The 23,638-nt window shown below is 42.5% G+C and overlaps 1 protein-coding gene across 6 annotated transcripts in view; it reads left to right on the top strand.

Annotated features, from left to right (window-relative positions):
* Positions 1-23,284, top strand: part of sertad2b (SERTA domain containing 2b) — a 57,527-nt gene extending 34,243 nt beyond the window's left edge. For 2 of the 6 annotated variants that reach the window (XM_020518202.2, XM_020518207.2), the window contains exon 2: positions 18,620-23,284. In XM_020518202.2, coding sequence (XP_020373791.1) covers positions 18,624-19,520 — 897 coding nt within the window. In that variant the 5' untranslated portion in view covers positions 18,620-18,623 and the 3' untranslated portion in view covers positions 19,521-23,284. Of the gene's footprint in view, positions 1-6,779; positions 6,852-6,873; positions 6,930-7,104; positions 7,128-8,541; positions 8,655-18,619 lie in introns of those variants that run through there. The other 4 variants (XM_048601005.1, XM_048601006.1, XM_048601007.1 and 1 more) reach the window with 4 other exon arrangements.
* Positions 23,285-23,638: the final 354 nt, after the last annotated feature.

Here is a 23,638-nt window from a genome sequence, read left to right on the forward strand (position 1 = left end):
TCCAGTTTGCGCTGAGCTTCACTGGAGCAAGCCTGAGAGAGAGAGAGATGTCCACGCCTTCAACTTTTAAAATTAATTTGGATGATGGAGTAAATGATGTGTGTTAACACTGGGTACAGAGCTTTCCCTGTCCAGTGCCCTCTTCGAATTTCAGGTACTGTTACCCAGTACGCATGCTTGAATTAAGAGCTGAAGTAGGCCATTTGGGCTTTCTAGCCTGTTCTGCTGTTCAATAAGATCATGACTGATCTTATATATTGACATTGAGAGAAGATGGCAATGTTTCATTCCCCAACTTAACAAGAATCTATCTAACTTTGCCTTAAATATTCAGTGACCAACCTCACCCCACAATCCCCACCTACTGAGATGGAGTTCTCAAGTGAGATGTGTAAAAAATACACTAATTGAAACATACAAGATCCTTTGGGGATTTGACATGGTAGATGCAGAAAGGTTGCTTCCTCTTATAGGAGAGTCTGGGACCAAAGGATATAATTCTCAGAATAAGGGATTGTACATTGAAGACAGAGATGAGGGAGGAATTTCTTGTCTCAAAGGGGAGTGAATCTGTGGAATTCTTTAGAGGTCAGTCGAGGCTGGGTCATTCAGTATATTCAAGGCTGAGACAGACAGATTTTTAATCAGAAAGGAAATCGAGGAATTATGGAGAAAAGGCAGAAAAATGGAGTTGAGATAGCCATGATCCCACTGAATGGTGGAATAGACTCAAGGGGCCAAATGGCCTGCTTCTGCTCCACTATTTTACAATCTATTCCACTGGTCAAAAATCTACATTGAAAACTTTAACAAATTAATGTCACCACCATGAAATGGTGCATTAACTCTGTCTTTTGATCCCACTTTAACATGCCATCGGACTTAATGAAAACCTGGTAACTGCTCATGTTTTTAACAGGAGTTCATAAATATTCTCATACTTTTGCATGGTTTACCATTCTCCCAGTTGCTGAATGCTTTACTGCACTGTGTCCAATTAGTGATGTTTATCCCACTCCAGATTGTCAGACTAGGGATAATGGGACTATAAAGATGTACATAATGTAGGGTTTTGAAAAATTAACAAGTGTCCATTTTCAGAATATTTTTAGCATCTGTAAGAACGTTCTGCCTGACAAATATAAAGTTTAAAAGTAAAGTCATCATGGTCGTAGCAAAACATAGGGCTGCTTTCTCATGAGAGAGATGACTGGAGGTGGTTTAACCTGAGGGTCACCACACCTCAGGCGAGGGGAGAGTCCTTTGTGGTGACCTCAGCTAGTGTGGGAATTGAACGCACACTTTCAACATCACTCTGTATCACAAACCATCTGTCCAACCAAGTGAGCTAACCAACACTCAGTTTATTGACACCTAGTTCTACATCAAATTCACTTTTGAAAATGAAACCAAACAGAGATGACTCGCACCTAGGCAGCTTCTGAATGTAACTTTCTTGATATAGTCTTCAGCCTCTTGATTTGTAATTCCAGATATTTATTTACCACTTCCCTCAAACTAGTTAATTATCGTTAAATGAAGTGAGGGACAAAATAAGGGGTGGGGTGAGTTGGGAAGAAATTGACCAATTATTAGAGATGACTCCTTCTGTTCTCTCACCCACAGATGCACAGACACACGCACATACAGAATACAAACCACGTCTCCCAGCCGACTGCTGAAAATTTTCTTTGACAGTTGAACTCACTCATTGGTCAAGTTCCCTGCAGACAGTATCAATCACACGAGATGTGAGGGTGTGCCTACAGACCTCAGTTTGTCAATTTAATTGATATTTAATGACAGCCTCTGATATTAATGAGGTCTGAGGAGTAAATCTGTTTCTTTAAGTACTCTTATTAGCCTCTGTCATTTATGGTCATATAATAGCTGATTGTATCTATTAAAGTTTTATGTTTCCTTTGATCACTGATGTGACAGTGGTGCACTCATGGCAGGCTGAGTGTGGGGTGGGGTGGAGAACTGGAGAATGGCAGCAGAACCAGAACCAGAGAGATACTTTGCATCTGTCTTCATGGAAGAAGATACAGAAATTCTCCCAGAAATACAGGGCGACCAAGAGACTTGTGAAATTGAGGAACTAAAAGAAATTAGATTTTGTAAAGAAATAGTGCTTGAATAATTAGCTGTAATTTGGATTGGATCATTTCCTGGACCAGATAGCCATCTTCATTGTGGAGAGTTGAAGTAAGTAGCTATGGAGATAATGGATATATTGGTGATTATCCTTCATAATTCTATAGATTCAAGAAAGGTTGTTGCTGACTGGAAGGCAGCGAATGTAACCTTGTTTTTTAAGAAGGGAGGAAGATGGTGAACCACTAACCTTGTAGCTTGATGTCGGTAGTAGGGAAGATGTTAGAATCTCTTACAAAGGACATTTAGAAAAGAGTGGCAAAATTGGGCAGAGTCACCATAAATTTATGCACAAGAAATCGTGTTTGGCAAATTTGGAGTTCTTTTCCTGCCAGGATGTTGCTTGTAGCACAGACAGTGGATTTTCAGAAGGCTTTTGATAAGATCCCACACAAGAAGTTAGTAAGTAAAATTGGAGGTGTATGGATTTGGGAGAAAATACTGGTATGGATTGAGAATTGGTTAATAGAAAGCAGAGGGTAAGAATAAATGGACCATTCTTGGGTATCACAAGGGTCAGTGCTTAGGCTCCAGCTGTTCATCTATATGAATGGTTTGGATGTTTAATATTTCCACTTTACTAATGATACCAAACTGAATGGGAACACACATTGAAAAGGATGCAAGGAGGTTTCAAGAGGATTCAAGCTCAGTGAATGGGCTAGAACGTGGCCAATGGAATATAATATGAATAAGTGTTAATTTATTTACTTTGGTAGAAAAACAGGCAGAATATTTCTTAAATGGTGAGAGGGTGGGAAGCGTGGGAGTCCAAAGGGGCCAGAGTGGGGTTGTCCATGAGCCACTAAAGGCTAATATACAGGTGCATCGAGCAAGTAGAAACACAAACAGTAATTTGGCATTGATTTCAGGGGGATTCGAGTACGGAACTAAAGATACCTTTATTTCATAACATAGTAACATAGAGCCTTGGCAAGACTGCACCTGGAGTACTGTGTGTAGTTTTCATCTCCTTATCTAAAGAAGGATATACTTACCTTAGAGGAAGTGCAACAAAGTCTCACCAGTTTAATCCCTGGAATGGTGGGATTTTGTTTTTATGAGGAGAGATGGAGGAAACTGGGAACAGTGTTCTGTAACAGTTCGGAGAATGAGTGTGATCTAATTGAATCTTCAGAAAAATTTTTATAGGGCATGACAGAGTGGATTGTTAGGATGTTAACTGGTCACCTAGCGAGTGACTCTAGAACCAAGGGACATAATCTCAGGATAAGGTGCAGGTCATTTATGACTTAGATGAGAAGGAATTTCTGCACTTAGGATGGAGAAACTTTGGAATTCTGTACTGCAGAAGGCTGTGGAAATTCAATCATTGAGCAGTTTCAAGACAGAAATTGATAGGTTTCTGGTGATTAATAACATTGAGGGAATAAGGAGATGGTACGGGAAAAGTGACATCCACGAGTTGATCACTCATGATCTAGAATGTCAGGGCAGGCTGAATGGCCTATTCTTGTTTCTAATGCACTTTATTATTAGAGATGCCACCATGTTGTATAGCTGTTTATTGTTATTGGATATTCCATTGGCCTCTATTTTGACAGCTCTTGAACTTCCTTGGAAGAAATTTCAGTCCTTTACTTCCTCTTCTGCACATTTACTGCAGACTCCACTAATGTTAATGTGGTCTGTCTAAATTTAGTTTGATATTGAGATTCTCACCTTCATATCCGGATGTATCATGGCTTTGACTTGGTCGGTTATAAAACTGACGCTGCTGAACTATTCTGATTAGTTGACTTTCAAAGGCTTTGGTTTAAGGTCTCCTATAGTCTTCCTTTGTGTGTTTGAAACTAGTCCAGAGGGAAAAGCTCGTAATTTGAATACAAGCAGTTTCCACAGAAACTGTGAACAGAGCAGACCAAGACGTTTCGCTGGAAATAGTTTTGAGTCTGTCTCTCGGGAGTGTTGGAAGATCTGCCTCCTATTTCAAAGAAACAAATTATGTTTGAAGTGGGAGTTGCAGCAGTTTTCAGAAGATAGGCAAATAAAGAGCCCTGTTTAGACCATCTTCTGCACTAAATTAAGAATGGATTCAGACTGCCTAATGATTGGTGAAACTGAATAGAGATACAATTTCTTCCACAGTCTGTAAATAATCGGTCATCAAGCCCTGTACATGGGAATGAAGGATGGCCCACTCCTCATCTTCCAGAGTCCGGGGTCACTCAGTCAATCTTATTGGAGGAATACTGATCTTAAGTTTCTGTTAAATAAATTCTACACAGTAGGAGATAAGGCCAAGATGCTGAAAGTTACTTTCTGCATTGATCTTTAGTTTCTTATATTTGGTTGATGTACATGGGACAATTTTTTAGATATTAGAGCCCACTTCCTGGTGCGGATCATTTATCATCCACACTCCTTTTTGTCTTCAGTTTCCAGCAGAATTCATTTCTCTCAGTGGGTGATAAGCGATTTATCGAGTACAGTTGAAATCACTTTTTCTGCTAAGCCTGTTCCTAAGGCATCCTGCCGTTGTGAAAGTTTGCATTTTTAAAATTGCAGGTTGCTGCAGTCTGGGCTTTAGGATTAGGGCCTGTGATAGGGTTAGGTTGATGTGGAGATGTCAGTATTAGACTGGGGTGGACAAGGTCAGAAATCACATGACACCAGGTTATAGTCATCACAAGCTTTTGGAGTGCTGTTCCTTTGTCAGGTGCAGCAATCATTCCTAAATCTAAATGTTGGCCTTTTTTTTTAAATGGAATGCAGTATAAAAATAAGGAAGTCTTGCTGAAACTATACAAGGCACCAGTTAGATCAATTTTTGTCCCCTTTTATATGAGGGAAGATTTGCCATTGGCTGCAGTCTAGAGAAAGTTCACTTGGTTGAACCTGGGTATGGAAGGATCCTCTTATGAGGAGAGATTGAGTAGATTGGGCCTGTACTTGGAGTTTAGAATTATGAGAGGAGATCTTATTGAAATATACAAGATTTTTCAATAACTTTACACAGTGGATCCTTCCCCTTGTGGGAGAGTCTAGGACTAGGGGGCATCTCCTTTCAGAGTTGTCCATTTAAGAGATGAGGAGGAATCTCTTCTGAGTAGTGAAGCTGTGGAATTCTTTACTGCACAGGGCTGTTGAAGTTGAGTCATTAAATAGATTTAAGGCTGAGCCGAACAGATTTTTAATCAGTAAGGGAATCAAGGATCGTGGGGGAAAGAGGCAGGAAAATGGAGTTAAGGATGATCTGATCAGCCATGATCTCATTGAATGGCAGAGGAGACTTGATGGGCTGAATGGCCTACTGCTGCTGCTATCTTGTACATCGAGACAGGGTGAAGTTGCTGTCGTGAACATTTGGAGAAATGTTACACATTTACGTTAGCAAATAAACTCTGGGTTGGTCCATCTTACAACCTCATTTGCATGTTAAAGAAAACTGTGAGAGGAAATTTTCTGAAGAAGGGTCTAGGCCCGAAACGTCAGCTTTCCTGCTCGTCTGATGCTGCTTGGCCTGCTGTGTTCATCCAGCTCTACACCGTGTTATCTGAGAGGAAATTGAGCTTCTTTTTAAAAAAAAAACTGTGGACAAGAGACTTGGCGTTCCTGAAGATAAGTTTTCTGTTTCTGGTTTTTATTATTCTCTGTGTAAAATTTGTCATATTTCAGATCAGTGACTTTTCAACACATTAACAGCTGTGATTCTTGGATAAAGGCACTTGTTCATTTTTTGGAATGGCTTCCAATCGTTTTCAGTCATTTCCTCAAAGCAGTTTATAATGTAGAGCAGGGCAGCAGTAGCTTTACGGAGGGAGGAGCTGAGTTCAGAATCCACGCTGTCACTGGTTGGGAGCTCCTCCTGCAGTGTTGTCCCCACTGTTGAGAGGGTCTGTGAGGGGGTCAGTCATTGACTGGAACAAAAACAAAGTTGCTGGAAAGGCTCAGCAGGTCTGGCAGCATCTGTGGAGGAGAAAACAGAGTTAAAGTTTTGGGTCCGGTGACCCTTCCTCAGAACTCAGTCATTGACTGCCCTGGTTGGTGGTTTTGAAAGATTATCAGTGAGTAGATTGCGGGAGTTCCAGCATATCCCGAGAGGTTAGCGCGAGAGCTCTGACAGAGCCAGTCCTCTACATTCTGCTATAGGTCAGCAGAAGGAAATGGGGGGTGGCAGCGGTGATGTCTCTGGGCTAGTCATCCAGAGCTGCAGTGTAATGTTCTAGGGACAGGGGTTTCAAATCCAGCCATGGTGGATGGTGAGATTTGAATTCAGTAAGAAGTCTGGAGTTAAAAGCTAGTCCATTAATGATTATGTAACCACTGTCAATTGTCATAAGTACCCCACTAACCCTCCCCATATCACTGATGTGCTTTAACGACGGAAATCTGCCACCCTCACCCAATCTGGCCTATGTGTGTGACTCCAGACCCACAGCAATGTGGGGTGACTCTCAACTCAGTTCAAAGGGCAGTTAGGGATGGCCCTGCCAGCGGGAATAAAGTTCTCCCTGAACTCCCAGTGATTTGTTTGGGGACTGCCTTCCGTTGATGGCTCTTTATGTCCAAATGGAAACACCTTCCCTGTGAATTGAGGAAGTCTCCACGGGGTCTGGAGGAGAAACTCCTCATTGGATCTGCACAGTTGTTAGAGGCGTGGCTGGCACACGCCAGGACCGGGATGAATTGGGGGTTTTATTTACACAGTCGAGAGGCACGGATTGTGTCCGGTACAGTGATGGGATGTGATGTGATAGGGTGGGATGGGGGCGGCGGCGGTAACTCCGGTAAAGGTGGGAGAATTCCGCGTGAGTGGGCTTTTTGAAGTCAGTAATGCAGGCGATAGAGTGACTGCTCTCCAAAAAGCAGTGAGGCACGGCGGCCAGTAATTCAGCTGTGAGAGGTGTCTGTGTGTGAATAAGCTGTGAAAAATGTGCAGGGCGGGGTGGCTCTGAGTTCTTTCTCAGTCTGAGACAGTGAGGGTCTGGGTCAGTCCGTCAGTGCCGGTAGGGTGAGGGCAGCATTTGGGGGGGGGGGGGAGGGAAGGCACGGTACTGTGGGCGAGCGCTGCGTTGTTGCGGCTGGAGGCGGCAGGGCGTGCGGGGAGGGGGAAGAGATCCGTCCGGCCCGGCCCCCATCCCCTTTCCTCGCTGCAGCTCCGGGGGCTGGATGGCGCTGGGTAATTCTGGCGGAAATGCGGCGGTAGTGTCGACGGCTTTTATTTTTTATATTAAAAAAAAAGCACCTGGAACTCCCAATTTGTGACAGCCTGAATACCAGCTGTAGGAAGCTGTCTGCCAACTTTATCACCAAAAGCTGGTTTAGGTGGCTAGTTGGCTGGTTAATTGATTGCTTTGTGTACAGGAAACCAGTCTTCACTAACATTATAAGCTGCAGTTAATTTCAGTTCTTGTGGTGCTTTGGAAGTGTCTTTACCTGTGGCCAGGAGACCCAGCTGCTCCAGAAGCGCTCAGACTGGGTCACCTCCTCCAGTGTGTAAGGGTATAATAATGTCTCTTGAACAAGTAGATTAGAAAATATCTACAAGAAGCAAGTTTTTTTTAAAAAAAAAAACCAGGAAACTGATGCTTCCTGATGTTTATGTTGCTGCCGGAAGTGTTCAGAAAATTTCAGCTTTCGTATTTTCCGTGCAGTTACCACCCAGCTGTTTTCACTGATTTCTGCAGATGAAGTTGAAAATAGTTTGCAATAACAGAAATTATGAGACAGGAGCAAATTGCTGCAGATACTGGAATCTGTACTGAAAACAACAAATGCTGGAGATCGCAGCAGGTCAGACAGCATCCATGGAGAGAGAGCAAGCTAACTTAAATTATGAACTGCCTGACAGATGTATTGAGCAAAGTAACTTGATCATTTAAAGCTAGGCAGCCATGGATTGGTGAAAGCTCTGATTTTCCTATGTATTTGAGATGAACATTGATTTAACAAGGGTCTTGGTTTTAGTAGGCGCTGTTGGTAAAATTGCTGTATCCATGATTATTAAAAGTTCACTATTGTCTGGTGCTCTCACATTTCTACTGCTGCCTTATGCAGGAAATCTAGCGGCTAATATTGTGCGCAGCAAGCTCCCACACCAACCGTGTGATAGTGGACAGATAATCTGTGTGTGTGTTTCTGATTGAGGAATTAATATTGATGAGGACACTGGGGAGAATCCCACTGCTGTTCTTTGAAGTAGTATTCAGGTATTGTTTACATCACCCAAATCTTCATCTTAAGAAATTAGTGGAACAGCTTGGAGTTGTTGTACAGAATACAGGAAAAATTATAAATTTTCTGAATGCAGGTAACTTAAACTTCAGGGTGCAGCATAGCCATCAGGAGGCATCAGTTTCCTGGGCCTTTTAAACTGTTGCTTATTGATATTTTCTAATATTCCCACCCCCACCCCAAGTCTTTATAATCTAATGGGACCAACAGCACCTCAGACAGTACTGCACTCGAGTGTCTGTGTCGATTTTCACACTCAAACCAGAATTGGGAATTGAAACAGTAACCTGGACCTGAAGGTGAGAGTGTTTCCCTCTGAGCCATGGCTGATTCACACTAATGGATATTAAGTTCATAATTACTGAGAAACTGGCCATTTCCTATTTGCATTATGATAACCTTTCTCCATTTGGATAACCTTTTACATGTATTTATCTTCAGTGTTTCTTTAGACAGATGTTTCAGGTTCAACCCTACTCTCATGTGGACATCACTATAAATTAATTTGCACTCTGTAGAATACAAAAGGTGAAGGGATACAGCCCACTTTTATTTCCTGTTTTTCTGTCTGTGAGAATAATGCAATGCCATTGGCTGTATAACCTGAGTTGATGAGATCACTGTTGCTGCACTTCTGGAGATCCCCTTGACTTTCCCTCTGATTCAAACTTGATGGTAAAGGGGAAATTCACACACAGTGATCACCTAGCTGCTTTATGTTGTAAGTCACTTTATCAATAATTTTGCAATCCATTATGTTGATTTCAGGTTGGCTTTGGGTTAAAGTGGGAAGAACTAAATGTTTTAAGGTGAGGTCTTCACTTTGAACCCAATTGGAACATTTTACTCAAAATGCCTGGGAAATGTTGCGAGTTAGGTGACCAGTTGTACTTCAGGTGAATTTAATTTGCATAATCACAAGTAAATTCTATCATGAACAAGCTGGATCATAAGTTATAGGAGCTGAAGTGGGCCATCCAGCCCATTGAGTCTCCTCTGCCATCCAGTGAAATCACAGCTGATTTGATAATCATCAATTTAAACAAAACCAAATCACTGGAGAAACTCAGCTGGTCTGGCAGAGTTTGTGGAGAGAGAAAGAGTTAACATTTCAACTCCTGACGACTATTCAGAATTGAAGGGGATTGGGAAAGTGTTTTTTATGCTGTTAAATTGGAAAGGGGAATGAGTGGAACAGATAGTATGCCCACAGCAAAAGACAAGGGAATGATAATACTAGTAAAGGAGTGTTGAAGATGTAAGATGGGAAATGGATCAGTTCTGCTGAAAGCAAAATCAGTAATAGACAGGCTAGTATGTGTGGCAGTTGTAATAAAAATGGAGGGCAGCAGTCATGCTGTGAAATTGTTGACCCCACTATTGAGGTATAGAGGCTGTAAAGTGCTGAAATGAAAACTGAGGTTGTTGTTCCTCCAGCTTGTGTTGAGCTTCACTGGAGCAAGTCCAGGATGGAAATGTTACCAGGGGACCTAGGGGGTTTATTGAAAATGCAAGCAACTGGGAGGTCAGGGCCCTTACTGTGGACAGAGCTGAGGGGTTTTGCAAATTGGCCTCAGTCTGCATTTGGTCTCGCTAATCTAAAGGAGATATCGTTGTGAGCAACATTCCTTCTTAGCTGCTGGGCAGGTGCTCCAAGGTTCTGTCTGTGCTGATCATGCACACAGCATTGAAAAAAAGTTTAAATAAAATCCTGCTTCACCTGGAGGATTCCTTTGGGACTTTGAGAGGGAGGAGGTGAATGGGCAAGTGTTACACTTTGTGATTGCATAGGAAGATGCTGTGCAGGGTGTGAGGAAGTGTTAGGAGTGATGGAAGAGTGGACCTGTATCCTCAGTTCTGCTTTCCTGCTTTTGTCCTGTAACCCTTGATTCCTTTCCAATTGAAGATCCATCTCTCTCAACCTTGAATGTACTTAATGGCCCAGCCTCGGTAGCCCTCTGCAGTAAAGAATTCGACAGATTAACTCTACCCTAAGAAATTCCTCCTCATTTGTCTGAAATCTGTGGCCTCTTAATCTGAGATGATGCCCCTCTGGTCCTAGACTCTCCCACAAGGGGAAACAACCTTTCTGCATCTACCCTCTCAGTCAAACACCCTGAGAAACTTGTATTTCAAAAATGTCTCTCTTCATTTTTCTAAACTCCAATGATTGCAGGAATTGGTTCCACTTTGCTTTTTCCCATGACAACTGTATTTTGGTGAATTTGAACGTAACCGAAAATGGGTTCAATCCGCAAAAATCCCCCAGGTATTTTGGGTCAGTGTGCTCCGTCTCTCCAGCTTTGAGTCAGTTTAAAATGTTCTGAGAAATGCATTATTGGAGCCATAACCTATTCCATTCATGTTCACCAGTCCATTCCACTAAAATTAGATCACTTTCGAGGAGAAATGATTAGAAAGGTGTTGTTTCGTCCCTCTGTGCCCAACAATACAGGCGCAGTGTTCGGGCCAGGTCTGAAACGGTGCAAACTGCAATGTTAGCCTGGTGCAATGGCCAGATCTACAACAAGGAAATCTATCAAATAAAATAGGCATTAAGACAGACAGTTCTCATGTTCAGCATAATTGTCACATACTTGTAATATGACTAATCAAATGTAATCTTCTTTTGAAGAAACGATTGCAGGGTGGAAGTACTCAGTTTTAATCTGGGATGGACAAGGCTCACAGTCCAAGGATATCTCTTGTATGCTGTATTGAACCCCAAAAACCTTTATACTGTTTGCTATTATTCTGATTTGTCTTGCCTCCCATTTCTAAATCCTAACTGATCCAAATTGAGTTTCGCTATCTCCCTGACTTTTCCTAACTCTTACACCCTCTCCTTGTGGGATGTGGGTGTCTCTGGCTGGCCAGCATTTATTGCTTGTCCCTAGTTGCCCACCTTTGAGAAGGTGGTGGTGAGCTGCTGCCTTGAACCACTGCAGTCCACCTGCTGTGTATTGACCCCAATGCTATTAGGGGAGGGAATTCCAGGATTTTGACCTAGTGACAGTGAAGGAACACCGATATATTTCCAAGTAAGGATGATGAGTGGCTTGGAGGGGAACTTGAAGGTGGCAGTGTTCCCATATACCTGCTGCCCTTGGATATCTAGATAGAAGTGGTCGTGGGTTTGGAAGGTGCTGTCTGAGGATCTTTGGTGAATTTCTGCAGTGCATCTTGTAGATGGTACACACTGCTGCTTCCGAGCATTGGTGGTGGAGGGAGTGGATGCTCGTAGATGTAGTGCCAATCAAGCGGGCTGCTTTGTCCTGGATGGTGTCGAGCTTCTTGACTGTTGTTGGGACTACACTCATCCAGGCAAGTGGGGAGTATTCCATCACACTCCTGAATTGTGCCTTGTAGATGGTGGGCAGGCTTCGGGGACTCAGGAGATGAGTTACTCACTGCAGTATTCCTAGCCTCTGACCTGCTCTTGTAGCCACTGCATTTATCTGGTGAGTTCAGTTGAGTTTCTGATCAATGATAACTTCCAGAATGTTGATTAGTGTGAGATTCAGTGATGGTAACACCATTGAATGTCAAGGGGCGGTGGTTAGATTGTCTCTTATTGGTGATGGTCATAGCCTGGCATTTGTGTGGTGTGAATATTATGTGCTACTTGTCAGCCGAAGCCTGCATATTGTCCAGATCTTGTTGCATTTGGACACGAACTGCTTCAGTGTCTGAGAGTCGTGAATGATGCTGAACATTGTGCGATCATCAGCCAACATCCCCACTTCTGACCTTATGATGGAGGGAAGGTCATTGATGAAGCAGCTGAAGATGATTGGGCCTAGAACACTACCTTGAGGAACTCCTGCAGAGATCTCCTGGAGCTGAGATGACTCCAACAACCACGACCGTCTTTCTATGTGTCAGGTATGACTCCAACCACTGCAGAGTTTGCCCCCTGATACCCATTGATTCCAGTTTTGCTCGGGCTCTTTGATGCCACACTCAGTCGAATGCAGCCTTGATATCAAGGCTGTCACTCTCGCCTCACCTCACCTCTGTAATTCAGCTCTTTTGTCCATTTTCGAACCAAGGCTGTAATGAGATCAGGAACAGAGTGGCCCTGGTGAAAATTGAATGTCACTGCTCAGTTATTTCTTTCTGAGCAGGTGCTGCTTGATAGCACTGTTGATGACACCTTCCATCACTTTATTGCTGATCGACAGTAGACTAATGGGGCGGTAATTGACTGGGTTGGATTTGTCCTGCTTTTTGTGTACAGGACATACTCGAGCAATTTTCCACACAGATGCCGGTGTTGCAACTGTACTGGAACAACTTGGCTAGGAGAGCAGCAAGTTCTGGAGCAAAAGTCTTCAGTACTATTGCCGGAATGTTGTCAGGGCCCCATAGCCTTTGCAGTATCCAGTGTCTCCAACTGTTTCTTGATAGCATGTGGAGTGAATCGAATTGGCTGAAGACTGGTACCTGTGATGCTGGGGACCACTGGAGGAGGCTGAGATGGATCATCCACTCAGCACTTCTGGCTGAAGATTGCTGCGGAAGCTTCAGCCTTATCTTTTGCACTGATGTGCTGAGCTCTTCCATCATTGAGGATGGGGATATTTGTAGCGTCTCCTCCTCCAGTGAGTTGTTTAACTGTCCACCACCATTCACGACTGGATGTGGCAGGACTGCAGAGCTTAGATCTGATCCATTGGTTGTGGGATCACTCAGCTCTGTCTATCACTTGCTGCTTTCGCTGTTTGGCGTGCAAGTAGTCCTGTTTGGTGGCTTCACCAGGTTGACACCTCATCTTCGGGTAAGCCTGGTGCTGCTCCTGGCATGCCCTCCTGGACGCTCCATTCAACCAGGGTTGATCCCCTGGCTTGATGGTAATGGTTGAATGGGGGATATGATGGGCCCTGAGGTTACAGATTGTGCTGGAGTACAATTCTACTGCTGTTGATGGCCCATAGTCTTGAGTTGCTAGATGTTTGAAGTCTGTGAGAGTGCCACACAGCATGATGGAGGTTATTCTCAATGTGAAGGCAGCACTTTGCTCCATAAGGACTGTGCGATGGTCCGATACCGTTATGGACAGATGTATCTGCAGCTGACAGATTAGTAAGGATGAGGTCAAGTATGTTTTTCCCTCTTGTTGGTTCCCTCAACACCTGCCGCAGACCCAGTCTAGTAGCTATGTCCTTTAGGACCCGACCAGCTCGATCAGTGGTACAGCTGCTGAGCCACTCTTGGTGGTGGACACTGAAATCCCTCACCCAGAGTACATTTTGTGCCCTTGCCATCCTCAGTGCTTCCTCTAAGTGTTGCTCAACATGGAGGAGTACTGATTCATCAGCTGAGGGAGGACAGTATGTGGTAATCAGCAGGAGGTTTCCTTGCCCATGTTTAACCATGAGACTTCATGGGGGTCCAGAGTCAATGTTGAGGACTCCTGGGGCAACACCCTCCCGACTGTATCCCTCTGTGCCGCCCCCTCTGCTGGGTCTGTCCTGGTGGTACAGGACATATCTAGGGATGGTGATGGTGGTGTCTGGGAAATTGTTTGTAAGGTATAATTCTGTGAGTATGACTGTGTCAGGCTGTTGCTTGACTAGTCTGTGAGACAGCTCTCCCAGTTTTGGCACTAACCCCCAGATGTTAGTGAGGAGGACTTTGCAGGGTTGACAGCTGTTTCTGCCGTTGTCTTTTCCCGTGCCTAGGTCGATGCCAGGTGATCTGTCTGGTTTCATTGGCCGAAATGGAGTAGTTGTTCTCAAAGATGGCGATTACTGTAAATGGTCACAAATTATCTGAAAGTTTCCCGTCTCCCAGAAACATCTTGATGTGTATTTAACAACAGACCAGTTAGAGGAGCCTCCCTGCGTGGAGGGAACAACAATTCTTCAACTATTGAAAATAGAGCACATAAAGAGTATCTCCATTAAACAAGAAATAACAATTCAACTTAACATCCATTTCTGAAAACCTTACTTTGAAAGGCACAAATTGAGACTCTTTGAGTAGATGAGTTGGAATCTTCCCACGTTCACTGTCTCTGCAGTATAACCTTTGCTGATGAGCAGGGCTAATCCCTGTCTGTCAAATCACTGACCAGGGTCATCTGCTTCATTCAGGCCTATGGTCAGTTATGTGAATTTGTGCATTTGGATCTCGAAGGATAGAGTTCACTGTCATATTTGCCAGCTGTGAATGCCAGGGCTGTTGCCTTTCTCATAACTGTGCTGGGAAATCCTCTGGCACAGCAGGTAGTGTCCCTGCCTCTCAGCCAGAAGATCACGGTTCGAGACACACTCCAGGACTTGAAGAGTTCATAATGAGGCCAGACAGGTTGATTATTGGGCAAAAAAATCCTTCTGATAAATTTACAGCAGGCCTAGGGTTTCATGGGGAAGACGAGATTCCTGGTGACTAAGACTGTGTGGTAACCCCACATTACAAACCTGTATGTGCAGGTTCGTATCAAAGGCGGTGCTCCCAACCTCATTGATTTGAGTGATCTCGGCTGTTCTTCAATTACAGACAGGGCATCATCCGTTTACTCACTCCCAGATTCCATATTTCCAACAAGTACACTATCCCTTTAATAATCAGCACGAACAAAAGTCTTTTATTTAACTCCTCTATCAATGCAAAGCATTTGATATTTGAATAATTTCTGTGATTGTTTCGTAACATGGGGTGTGGATGCCGTTGGCTGGGCCCAGCATTTATTGCCCGTCCCTAGTTGCTCCCTTGAGAAGGTGGGGGTGAGCTACCTTCTTGAACCGCTGCAGTCCATGTGCTGTGGGTTGATCCACAAAGTCCTTTAGAGAGAGAATTTCAGGACTTTGACCCAGTGACAGTGAAGGAAAGGTGGTATATTTTCAAGTCAGGATGGGGAATGGCTTGGAGATGGTAACATTCCCATGTTTATCTGCTGCCCTTGTCCTTCTAGATGGAAGTGGTCATAGGTTTGGAAGGTCCTGTCTAAGGATCTTTGGTGAGTTTCTGCGCTGAATGTTGTAGATAGTACACACTGCTGCTACTGAGTGTTGGTGGTGGATGGGATACTGAATGAGACCTGAAAGTGAAACAGACCTGGTCCATTTTAGCATCATTGTTTTATAACTAGTGAATCCCCCATGAGAATTTCATGTTACAAATGCTAGTGTCAATTTTGATGCTGTTTGTGACAGAGATACATCTGGACACCATGACAATAACAGTTAAACCCTTTCAGCATTTCCAACATTTGAAGATGTATGTTGTTCAAATGCCAGACAATTCCTGGTTGCTCTCATTGTCCTGCAGCAGCTGATGGATTCAGTATTTTGAGGAAAATCTCTTTCCACTCACTTCCTGCTGCCCACATTTGCAAATAGTGGGAATTCTCCAATTCTGTGCTGGAGTACACACTTCCCAAATCCTGACCGTTCTCCCTGACATGTGCATGTCGATGAGATCACCTTGAGCCAGCCATGCTCACTGTACCCTTCGTTACCGAAGACCATTTCTATGAACTGAGTTCCTGCTGTGTGTTTCACTGAGCTGCAGTCTAGCACACAGCCAGTCGGAGGGGCAGCTCAGGGAGAGGGCGCTGTTAGAGGGACAGCAATGACCTTGTGGTAATGTTGCTGTCCCAGTAATCCCGAGGTCCAGCCTAAAGATCTGGGGACACAGGTTCAAATCCTGCCACAGCAGCAGGTGCGGATTTGAAATCGATTCATAAGATTTAGAATGGAAAACTGGTATTGGTGATGGTGACCCTGAAACAATCACGGATTGCTGTAAGGAAAAAAAAAATCAGGTTCACTGATGGAAGTCTCCCATCCTTACCTGGTCTGGCCTTCATGGATACCCTCTGCTGCAGTGGAATACTCTCCTTACTTAAGAACATGTGCTAGGAGTTCAGGGAGGATTAACTTGATTGTTAAATCTGGTGGGGCCTTAGCTGATGAGGGAAGCTTGAACTGGCTGGGCCTTTATCAGTTGAAGTTGAGAACAATGGGAAGTGGTTTTACTGAAAGATAAGATGCTGAGGGGACTGTGCAAAGTGGGTAGTGGGGGAAAGGAGAGCTCCGAGACAATATTTAAAATAAAGGCTCTCCCATTTAATTTTTGAGGGTTATGAATCTCGAGAGCTCTTGCTCAGACTGCAGTGGAGATGGAGGGTCATTGAATATTTTTAAGCCTGAGATAGGTAGTTTCTTGACTAAGGTGGGGGTGGAGTCCCAGGTTATTGGGAGTAGACAGGAAAACAGAGTTGAGGCCACAATGAGATTAGCCATGACCTGACTAAGCAGCCTCAAGGAGCCAGTATTTGTTTTAAATTTGTGGAATGTGGCTAGGCCAACATTGATTAGCCATCCCAGTTTCTGCTCCCTCTGTGTGTGTGTGTGTGTGTGTGTGTGTGTCTGAGACTTCAGACCCATACTGATGCCCTCTGAAACAGCCAAGCAACCCACTCAGTTCAAAGGCACTTAGGGCTGGGCAGCAATTGCTGGGCTAGCCAGGGTCACCTACGTCCCGCGAGAGAATAAAGTGTTGCCTGGAACTGGTTTGACTTCCTGCTGTCTGAAGTGAAATCCTGGAATGAAGGATTCCTTGGTCAGTGTGTGAGAGCATAAGAACAGTAATAGGGACATTCTGCCTGTTCTAGTCAACCAGTGAGCATTACTATTGAATTGATATGTATTTCATATTTTTTAAATTTTAACCTAATTTTCTAGTTAACCCATTCAGAGATGTTATTATGCACCTCTGGAGCAGGTTGGTCTTGAACCTGGACCTCTCAGTTCAGGGGTAGGGAATGTACTTCATTCAGGTGGGTGTTGTCAACAGCAGCTTTAGGACAGGTTTAAAAGGCCATCCTCTTGTTATTTCACCAGCAAAGCTGGGGAAAAACCGAAAGTGGCTTTCTGCAAAACTTAAATTGATTTTAATAATATATATGATTATACACTCCTCCTTTTCAAACATCTGATGATGTTTATCAATGCAGAGTGATGCCAACAGCTTGGGTTCAGTCTCTCCCTCTCCCTCTCCTTCTCCCTCTCTTGAGGCATGACGACCCTCCGGTTAAACCACTGCCAGTTGCTTCTCTCTAATGAGAGAGCAGCCCTGCGGTCCTTTGGGATTATGGTGATGTTACCTTTAATCTATAGCATTTAAAAGTCCTTTAATGTTGAACTTGGGAGCGAGATCAGCTGATGACTGTTAGGATGTCAATACCACAGCAGCTTTCTCCAAGATTTTCTCAAACTATATCTGGATATTCTTACATTTGTTAGTGTTTAACAAAAGCAAAGGTTTTTTAAAATTTCTAATCCTGCTTCTGGTTGAACAATTGTTTATTGGCGCATGACATGCACTGATTAATAACAATGTGATCATATGGTTCAGAAGGTGCCTCAGTAATTGTATTTCAGACACTTTGGGGCAATCTGACATTTTCTATAATAGTTATGTTTCCATTGTGTCTGGCAATGACGGTCATTGCATATTATATTTGGGGATATGCTGCTTTGGTACAGCTAGTTTAAGTGATAAGCATAAGTAATCAGCCTGAGAAATAACCAGTGTAACTGGTTTGAGAGATGGGAAATAGTTCCTAGATTATTCCTTCAATGAATGAGTTCCACCTACACAAACTGGCAGATTCATTGAAACCTTGTTGGCTGTGTCTGTACCTTTCCCAGATTTTTTTTTCTTTATAATTACATAAATTGATACTAATTCTGTGCCATCGATAGTAAATTTTCTGGGACTACAGTTAGCAACATCTCACCATTAGTATAATTAGGAATTAGTGAATTCGAAGATAGTTGTGTTCTGTACACCTCACCAGGTAAAGAAAATGCTCAATTAGAAAATGCTCTAGAGCATTCTGTGTGCTTTTGAAATGATTTTAAGGTAATTGTCTAGACCTTGCTTTCAGACAGGTCTGCAGGCTCTGATTTGTGTAGTTTGATGCTTGCTCTGTTTAACTTGCATCCTGGTATCAGTTAATTTGTGGCACTGTAGGTAATTGCAACTGTGGCCAGGCCTGGCTTTAAACTCAGGAACTTCTGGTCTGTATAAAGTGCTCACTTTCTCCCGTTAGAGAATTTGAGATTTGTTAGTTTACCATTGGACCCAGATAGAAACTGTTCACCTTTTTAATAAACTGGAACATTTAGTTACAGGCTTAAGCTTTTCAAGTGTTCCCAGCATTATCTCCATACAAAGTTTAATGTTCTTAAATATATTTTGCAATGAATCTATTTGAAAACCTGTTTTTTTTTTTTTCCTTAATTTTCAGATATATGTTGGCGAAAGGAACAAAACGGAAATTTAGTGAACATGAAGATGGGCTGGAAGGCAAAGTGTCCTGTGGGCATGGTCCTTCCAAGGTGTCGTACACCTTACAGCGTCAAGCTATCTTCAACATTTCCCTCATGAAACTTTATCAGCAGCAGCCATTAATGGAGCCCAGCCTGAAGAAGACAGTATTAATTAACAACATGTTGAGACGCATTCAGGAAGAACTAAAGCGAGAAGGGAACTTGCGACCTGTGTTCATTGCCCCCTCTCAGTCCAGTGACACGCTGAATGATAATTACAGAGACGTCCAGCCTGCCTTCAATCATCTTGCTTCCCCTCCTGCCCAGGTGACTAGCACCACACCTCCAGACTTGTGCCTGACACCAGCCTCTGTTCTGGAGGAAGATCCCTTTAGCAGCTGTCACACTGTCACACTGGGTCCCAGCAAGCCACAGAACCATTTACAGAAAGACACTTTCTCTTCAGCCTTGGATGAAATTGAGGAGCTGTGCCCATCATCGACCACGACGGACTCAAAGATCAGCAGAGAGCAGTCGAGTGAAGGTGGCAACGAGAAACCTGAAGAGGTACAAGAGAACAGACCGTCCGAGACCAGGTTCGCAGACCCTTTACCAGGCAACTTTGAAATTACCACCACAAGCTTTTTAACAGACCTGACACTCGATGACATCCTGTTTGCAGACATTGACACCTCTATGTATGACTTTGACCCCTGTGCATCTGCTACAGGACCAAGTTCAAAAATGACTGCTGTCACAGCAGATGACATTTTGAAAACCTTATCTCCCTACAGTAGCCAATCAGTGACTCCAAGTCAGCCTTTCAAAATGGACCTTGCGGAGCTGGACCACATTATGGAGGTTCTAGTCGGGTCTTGATATGGCAGAGAAACAAAGGACTAGGATTTTATACAATATTTGCAGATAACATTCGATTATTATTTTAAAATGTGATGGAATCACTGCAAATTCTGTGCATGCCTCTATAAAATAACAATTACACTAGATATTGTTTGTGTAGACTTGAGAATGTTTTCATCTGTGTGCCCTCTTGTATGGTTTTAAATGTTTTATTAATCATCGCTTTGTTATTCCAAGTAATTGCTGTAAATGAGGGTTATGTTCGGAGAGCAGTCCTGACGTGTTGTGCAATGTATGCACTGAGCTCAAGGGGCACGTGACGAGTATCACGTGACTTTCTTTCTATTACAGTAAGCCAGACTGTGAAGGTCTCAATATTTTTCCAGTTGTCTTTAGTTCAGACATACATTTCATTATTAACTGACTGTGGCTCTTTTAGACTGTACTGTGTTTGTTTGTGTTTTATTTTTGTACAGGATTGGCAGTTGATTGTATCCTTTTCGGAAATACTTTTTGATACACCGGAGATAGCTATTTTGCTAGGACATGCTCTCCCTGAACTCCACTAAGTTCAGGTGAACAAGAGTCACTTCTACTTTTTATACTGAAAGATAAGCTGAATGTTAATGTAGCAGCTGCAAGCAGAATATTCACGCAACTGGGATCTGTAAGAGGATCTAAGATAATAAGCATACTATTAAAGAAAAGATGTGGGGTAAAGAAAGTGTATCTTAATGAACAGAACTTGTCAGGAATAATTGTCCCTTTCCCAGCATGTTTGACTGAACCCTAAATGCATCACTTAGCACGTTACCTGTATATTCCTCAGAGATGCTTCAATGTCGTCATCTTGTTCAAAGCTGTATGAGTTGGATCTACAGGTTCAGAATTTGTTGGTCCCTGTCCTGTTGGTTAGATTTGTTGATACAGTCTAGGGTTTGTGTTTCTTGTCCTGGAAGTAGTGAGAGGAGCTTGGTGATTGGCTGGACCAATGGTATATTTCTTTAACTGATGAGGTGGAAGAATTGGAAAAATGAACAGAGGGGATGAAGAGGGGGAAGAATTAGTGAGTGATTTACTGTCAAACTAGATACACGAAGAGAAATTAAGAAAGGAATGAAAGTTTAATATGAGAGTGTGGAAGAAAAGAGAAACCAAAAAATATTCACTCTAGACGTTTTAAAAAAAATCTCCTTTAAACAACCTGAAGGGATGGATTTCCAAACTTGTTCACTTTCTGGGCTAGATAGGTTGACTTGAAGTCTTCGAGCAATCATTCTTGTTGTGCAAAGGGTAATTATGTTGATAATTACTAGACCTAGTTTCCTGTGAGTTTAAGGAACAATTAGTACATAAATATAATTGCTTGATGAAAATCACAGGGAGGTTGAAAGCAAAATGTTGTTTCCATGAAACTAATGGAATGGCACAAAGCTTTTGGCAACTTGGATTTTATGTGAAATCTCATCTTTGCCGTGAGTTGATGACATTGACACACTGTCCATTTCTTAGTCAGTAAAATCTGGGTGCCTCTTGCATTATTCTCTACTTATTCCTGATCATTGATTCTGGAGTAAGAGCTGTCTGCATGCTTCTCACACTGCAACACATCCAGTTTGCATCTCAGTGACATTCTGATACCTATGCAAGTGGGTGAAATGAACAACGTAGATGTCTTACATTTTCTGACAAAACACAAGTGCAACAACCTGGTGCAGTGCTGAACATTTTTAGGCATTGGGGAGGGTGTGGGGGTTGTTAGGATCAGACCAAACGGGTTTCCAGTTACTTGGTGGAACTGGGCGACACAGATTTGGTCGTGCTTTTTACTTCCAAGCTGCCCTTCCTCACTGGAATTGCACAGTGTGAGAGTGGGTATGCCTTTATAAAAATAAACATATCTTTATAAATAGGGGTTTCAAAGCATCTCAACTGCAGCTGCATTTTCTCTGACTAAAATGCAGCAATACACTGTAGCTCTAAACGGGGCGGTGCTGGGAGTGGGGTTTTCATTTTAAAAATGTTCAAGAAACCAGCAGTAAATTTCTTTTGTTTTTTAAAGGTTCTATTCTAGCCTGAGGAAAGCACCTAACTCCTCTTCAACTTTACCAATTATTTTCTCCTTTTTGCTTTTTTTTTAAAAAAAAGCTTGTGTACAATATTCAGAAAATGATTACTATCAGGGGTGCTTTCTGCACTTCACTGTTGGCTGTGATTCTGTGGATGCCTTTCTGCTGCAATTCAGTGAACCTTTCCCGAGCCTCCACATTGTTTCCAATCGGAGTGGTGCTTCATTTTGTATTATTCTCTAGCCAGGTTTCTGAAGAACAATCTCACCTCCTTTTCCGCCTCCCAACCACCACCTCCCACTTTAGTTTTAAACAATCAAATTTCAGGCAAAATATGAGCTCGATGCATGACTTTTACACTGAGTGTAATTACGCTTTCTACAACTTATATTTATGCACAGACAAGCATATTTGGTATTTCTTTTGTAGATTGCTTTAAAGATGATTGGAATGTACTATGCCTAATGCCAAATTATATCATTGCATTCTAGATTTTGTTATTTTTTAATGGTACCGTAGAAGTTGTGTGGAAACTACAACATTGTATTGTTGCAATGCATATGGCTAATTCAGGAGTCAATCTTTTTAAATTAATTTATTTAAGAATGTTTGTTTAAATTATGTTTTGGTATCCCATGTTATATTATCTGTTAAAATTCTGCTCTTTGTCCTTGCAATGAAATTTGTTTGTTGCTGTAACTGTGACTATCTTTGGGTTTTTATGTTGAAAATTTGAAACTTTTTATAAACAAGATGAAGGAACAGCCAAATGGTTTCGCTTTACTTGGCCCAGTTTCAGACTCTTCCCCTCAAAAGCTAAGGTTTAGAATGTGTGGGTTACCACCAGAAATGGTTACTTGTAACAATGTAAGGTGTCACCTTACAAGAGTTAAAGAATTGGGCAAATTCTCTTGACCAATTGGATAAATTCTCTTGACCAATTGGATGAATCTGATAAATTTATTGAGCTTTGAATTGATCTGGAATTAACCAAAAAATGATTCCTTCCTTGAGATATATTCACTCTGCAGTTTATACCTGTCTGATTTTAAGAATATTAGGACTTCCAAATTAACATTTAGACTTAATGCAATGTTTTAATGGGGATTTTTATTAAGCATACTCAGAAGTGGCCATTTCAAAATGGTGTCAGTGTACAAAAGCTGTTTAATGTAAAGTGTACATTGTTTGGACAGAACAGGTACAGTATAAACTCAAGGACCATGCAGCAATTTCTCATTGGTTCCTGGAAGGTAACACCACCAAGAACAGTAGAACAAAAGCCTTTAGGTTGTGAAGTGATATCTCTCCTCATACCTTATTTATTCTCTTTGTAAATATATTTATTTTTATTGTGTAGCCAACAGAATCTGTTAAATGGATTTGATGTGTACAGAATGTATGTCTCGTAGGAATGTAAATTTCTATGCTGAATAGTGGAAGCCATAATCCGAGAGATTGTTGTGTCCAAGTTGCCTTGAGGTTCCCTCAAGTGCTTCTGACTTTAGTCAAGGCAGCAACACCACAATGTCCCGCCAACCTTGGAGCTGTGCCTTTTTCTATGCAATATTTCAAAATGGACATCTGAAAGCAAGGTTACTGTATTCACAGAATTTCAAACTGTAATTGACTCAATGCAATTGGACAAATGTAGGTGGAGTTGAGCAGTCTTACTTTTGTAGTTTTCTATTTGACAATAAACTGTAAAATCCAGCTGTCTTCCCAAGTGCGCTCATTTCATGTGCAACTGTTTCTGAACTAGATCAAAGTCACGGAGTTGTCAGGTCGAAGCTTGTATTTGAGAAGCATGGAACAAATTAATTAATTTCTTTTCATTCAGGGATGTGGATGTTAAGGGCAAAGCCACTGTGGGAGGCCTTGGTGGTAGGACCTCGGTTCGAATCCTGCCACAGCAGGTGGTGGAAACTGAATTCAATTTTTTAAAGAAAATCTGGAATTAAGAGTCTAATGACAACTGTGAATCGTTGCTGATTGTCAGAAAAACCCATCTGGTTCACTAGTGTCCTTTTAGGGAAGGAAGATGCTGTACTTACCTGGTCTGGCCTA

This window comes from Rhincodon typus, chromosome 9 (assembly GCF_021869965.1).
Source record: "Rhincodon typus isolate 14 chromosome 9, sRhiTyp1.1, whole genome shotgun sequence".
Lineage (NCBI taxonomy): Eukaryota > Metazoa > Chordata > Chondrichthyes > Orectolobiformes > Rhincodontidae > Rhincodon > Rhincodon typus.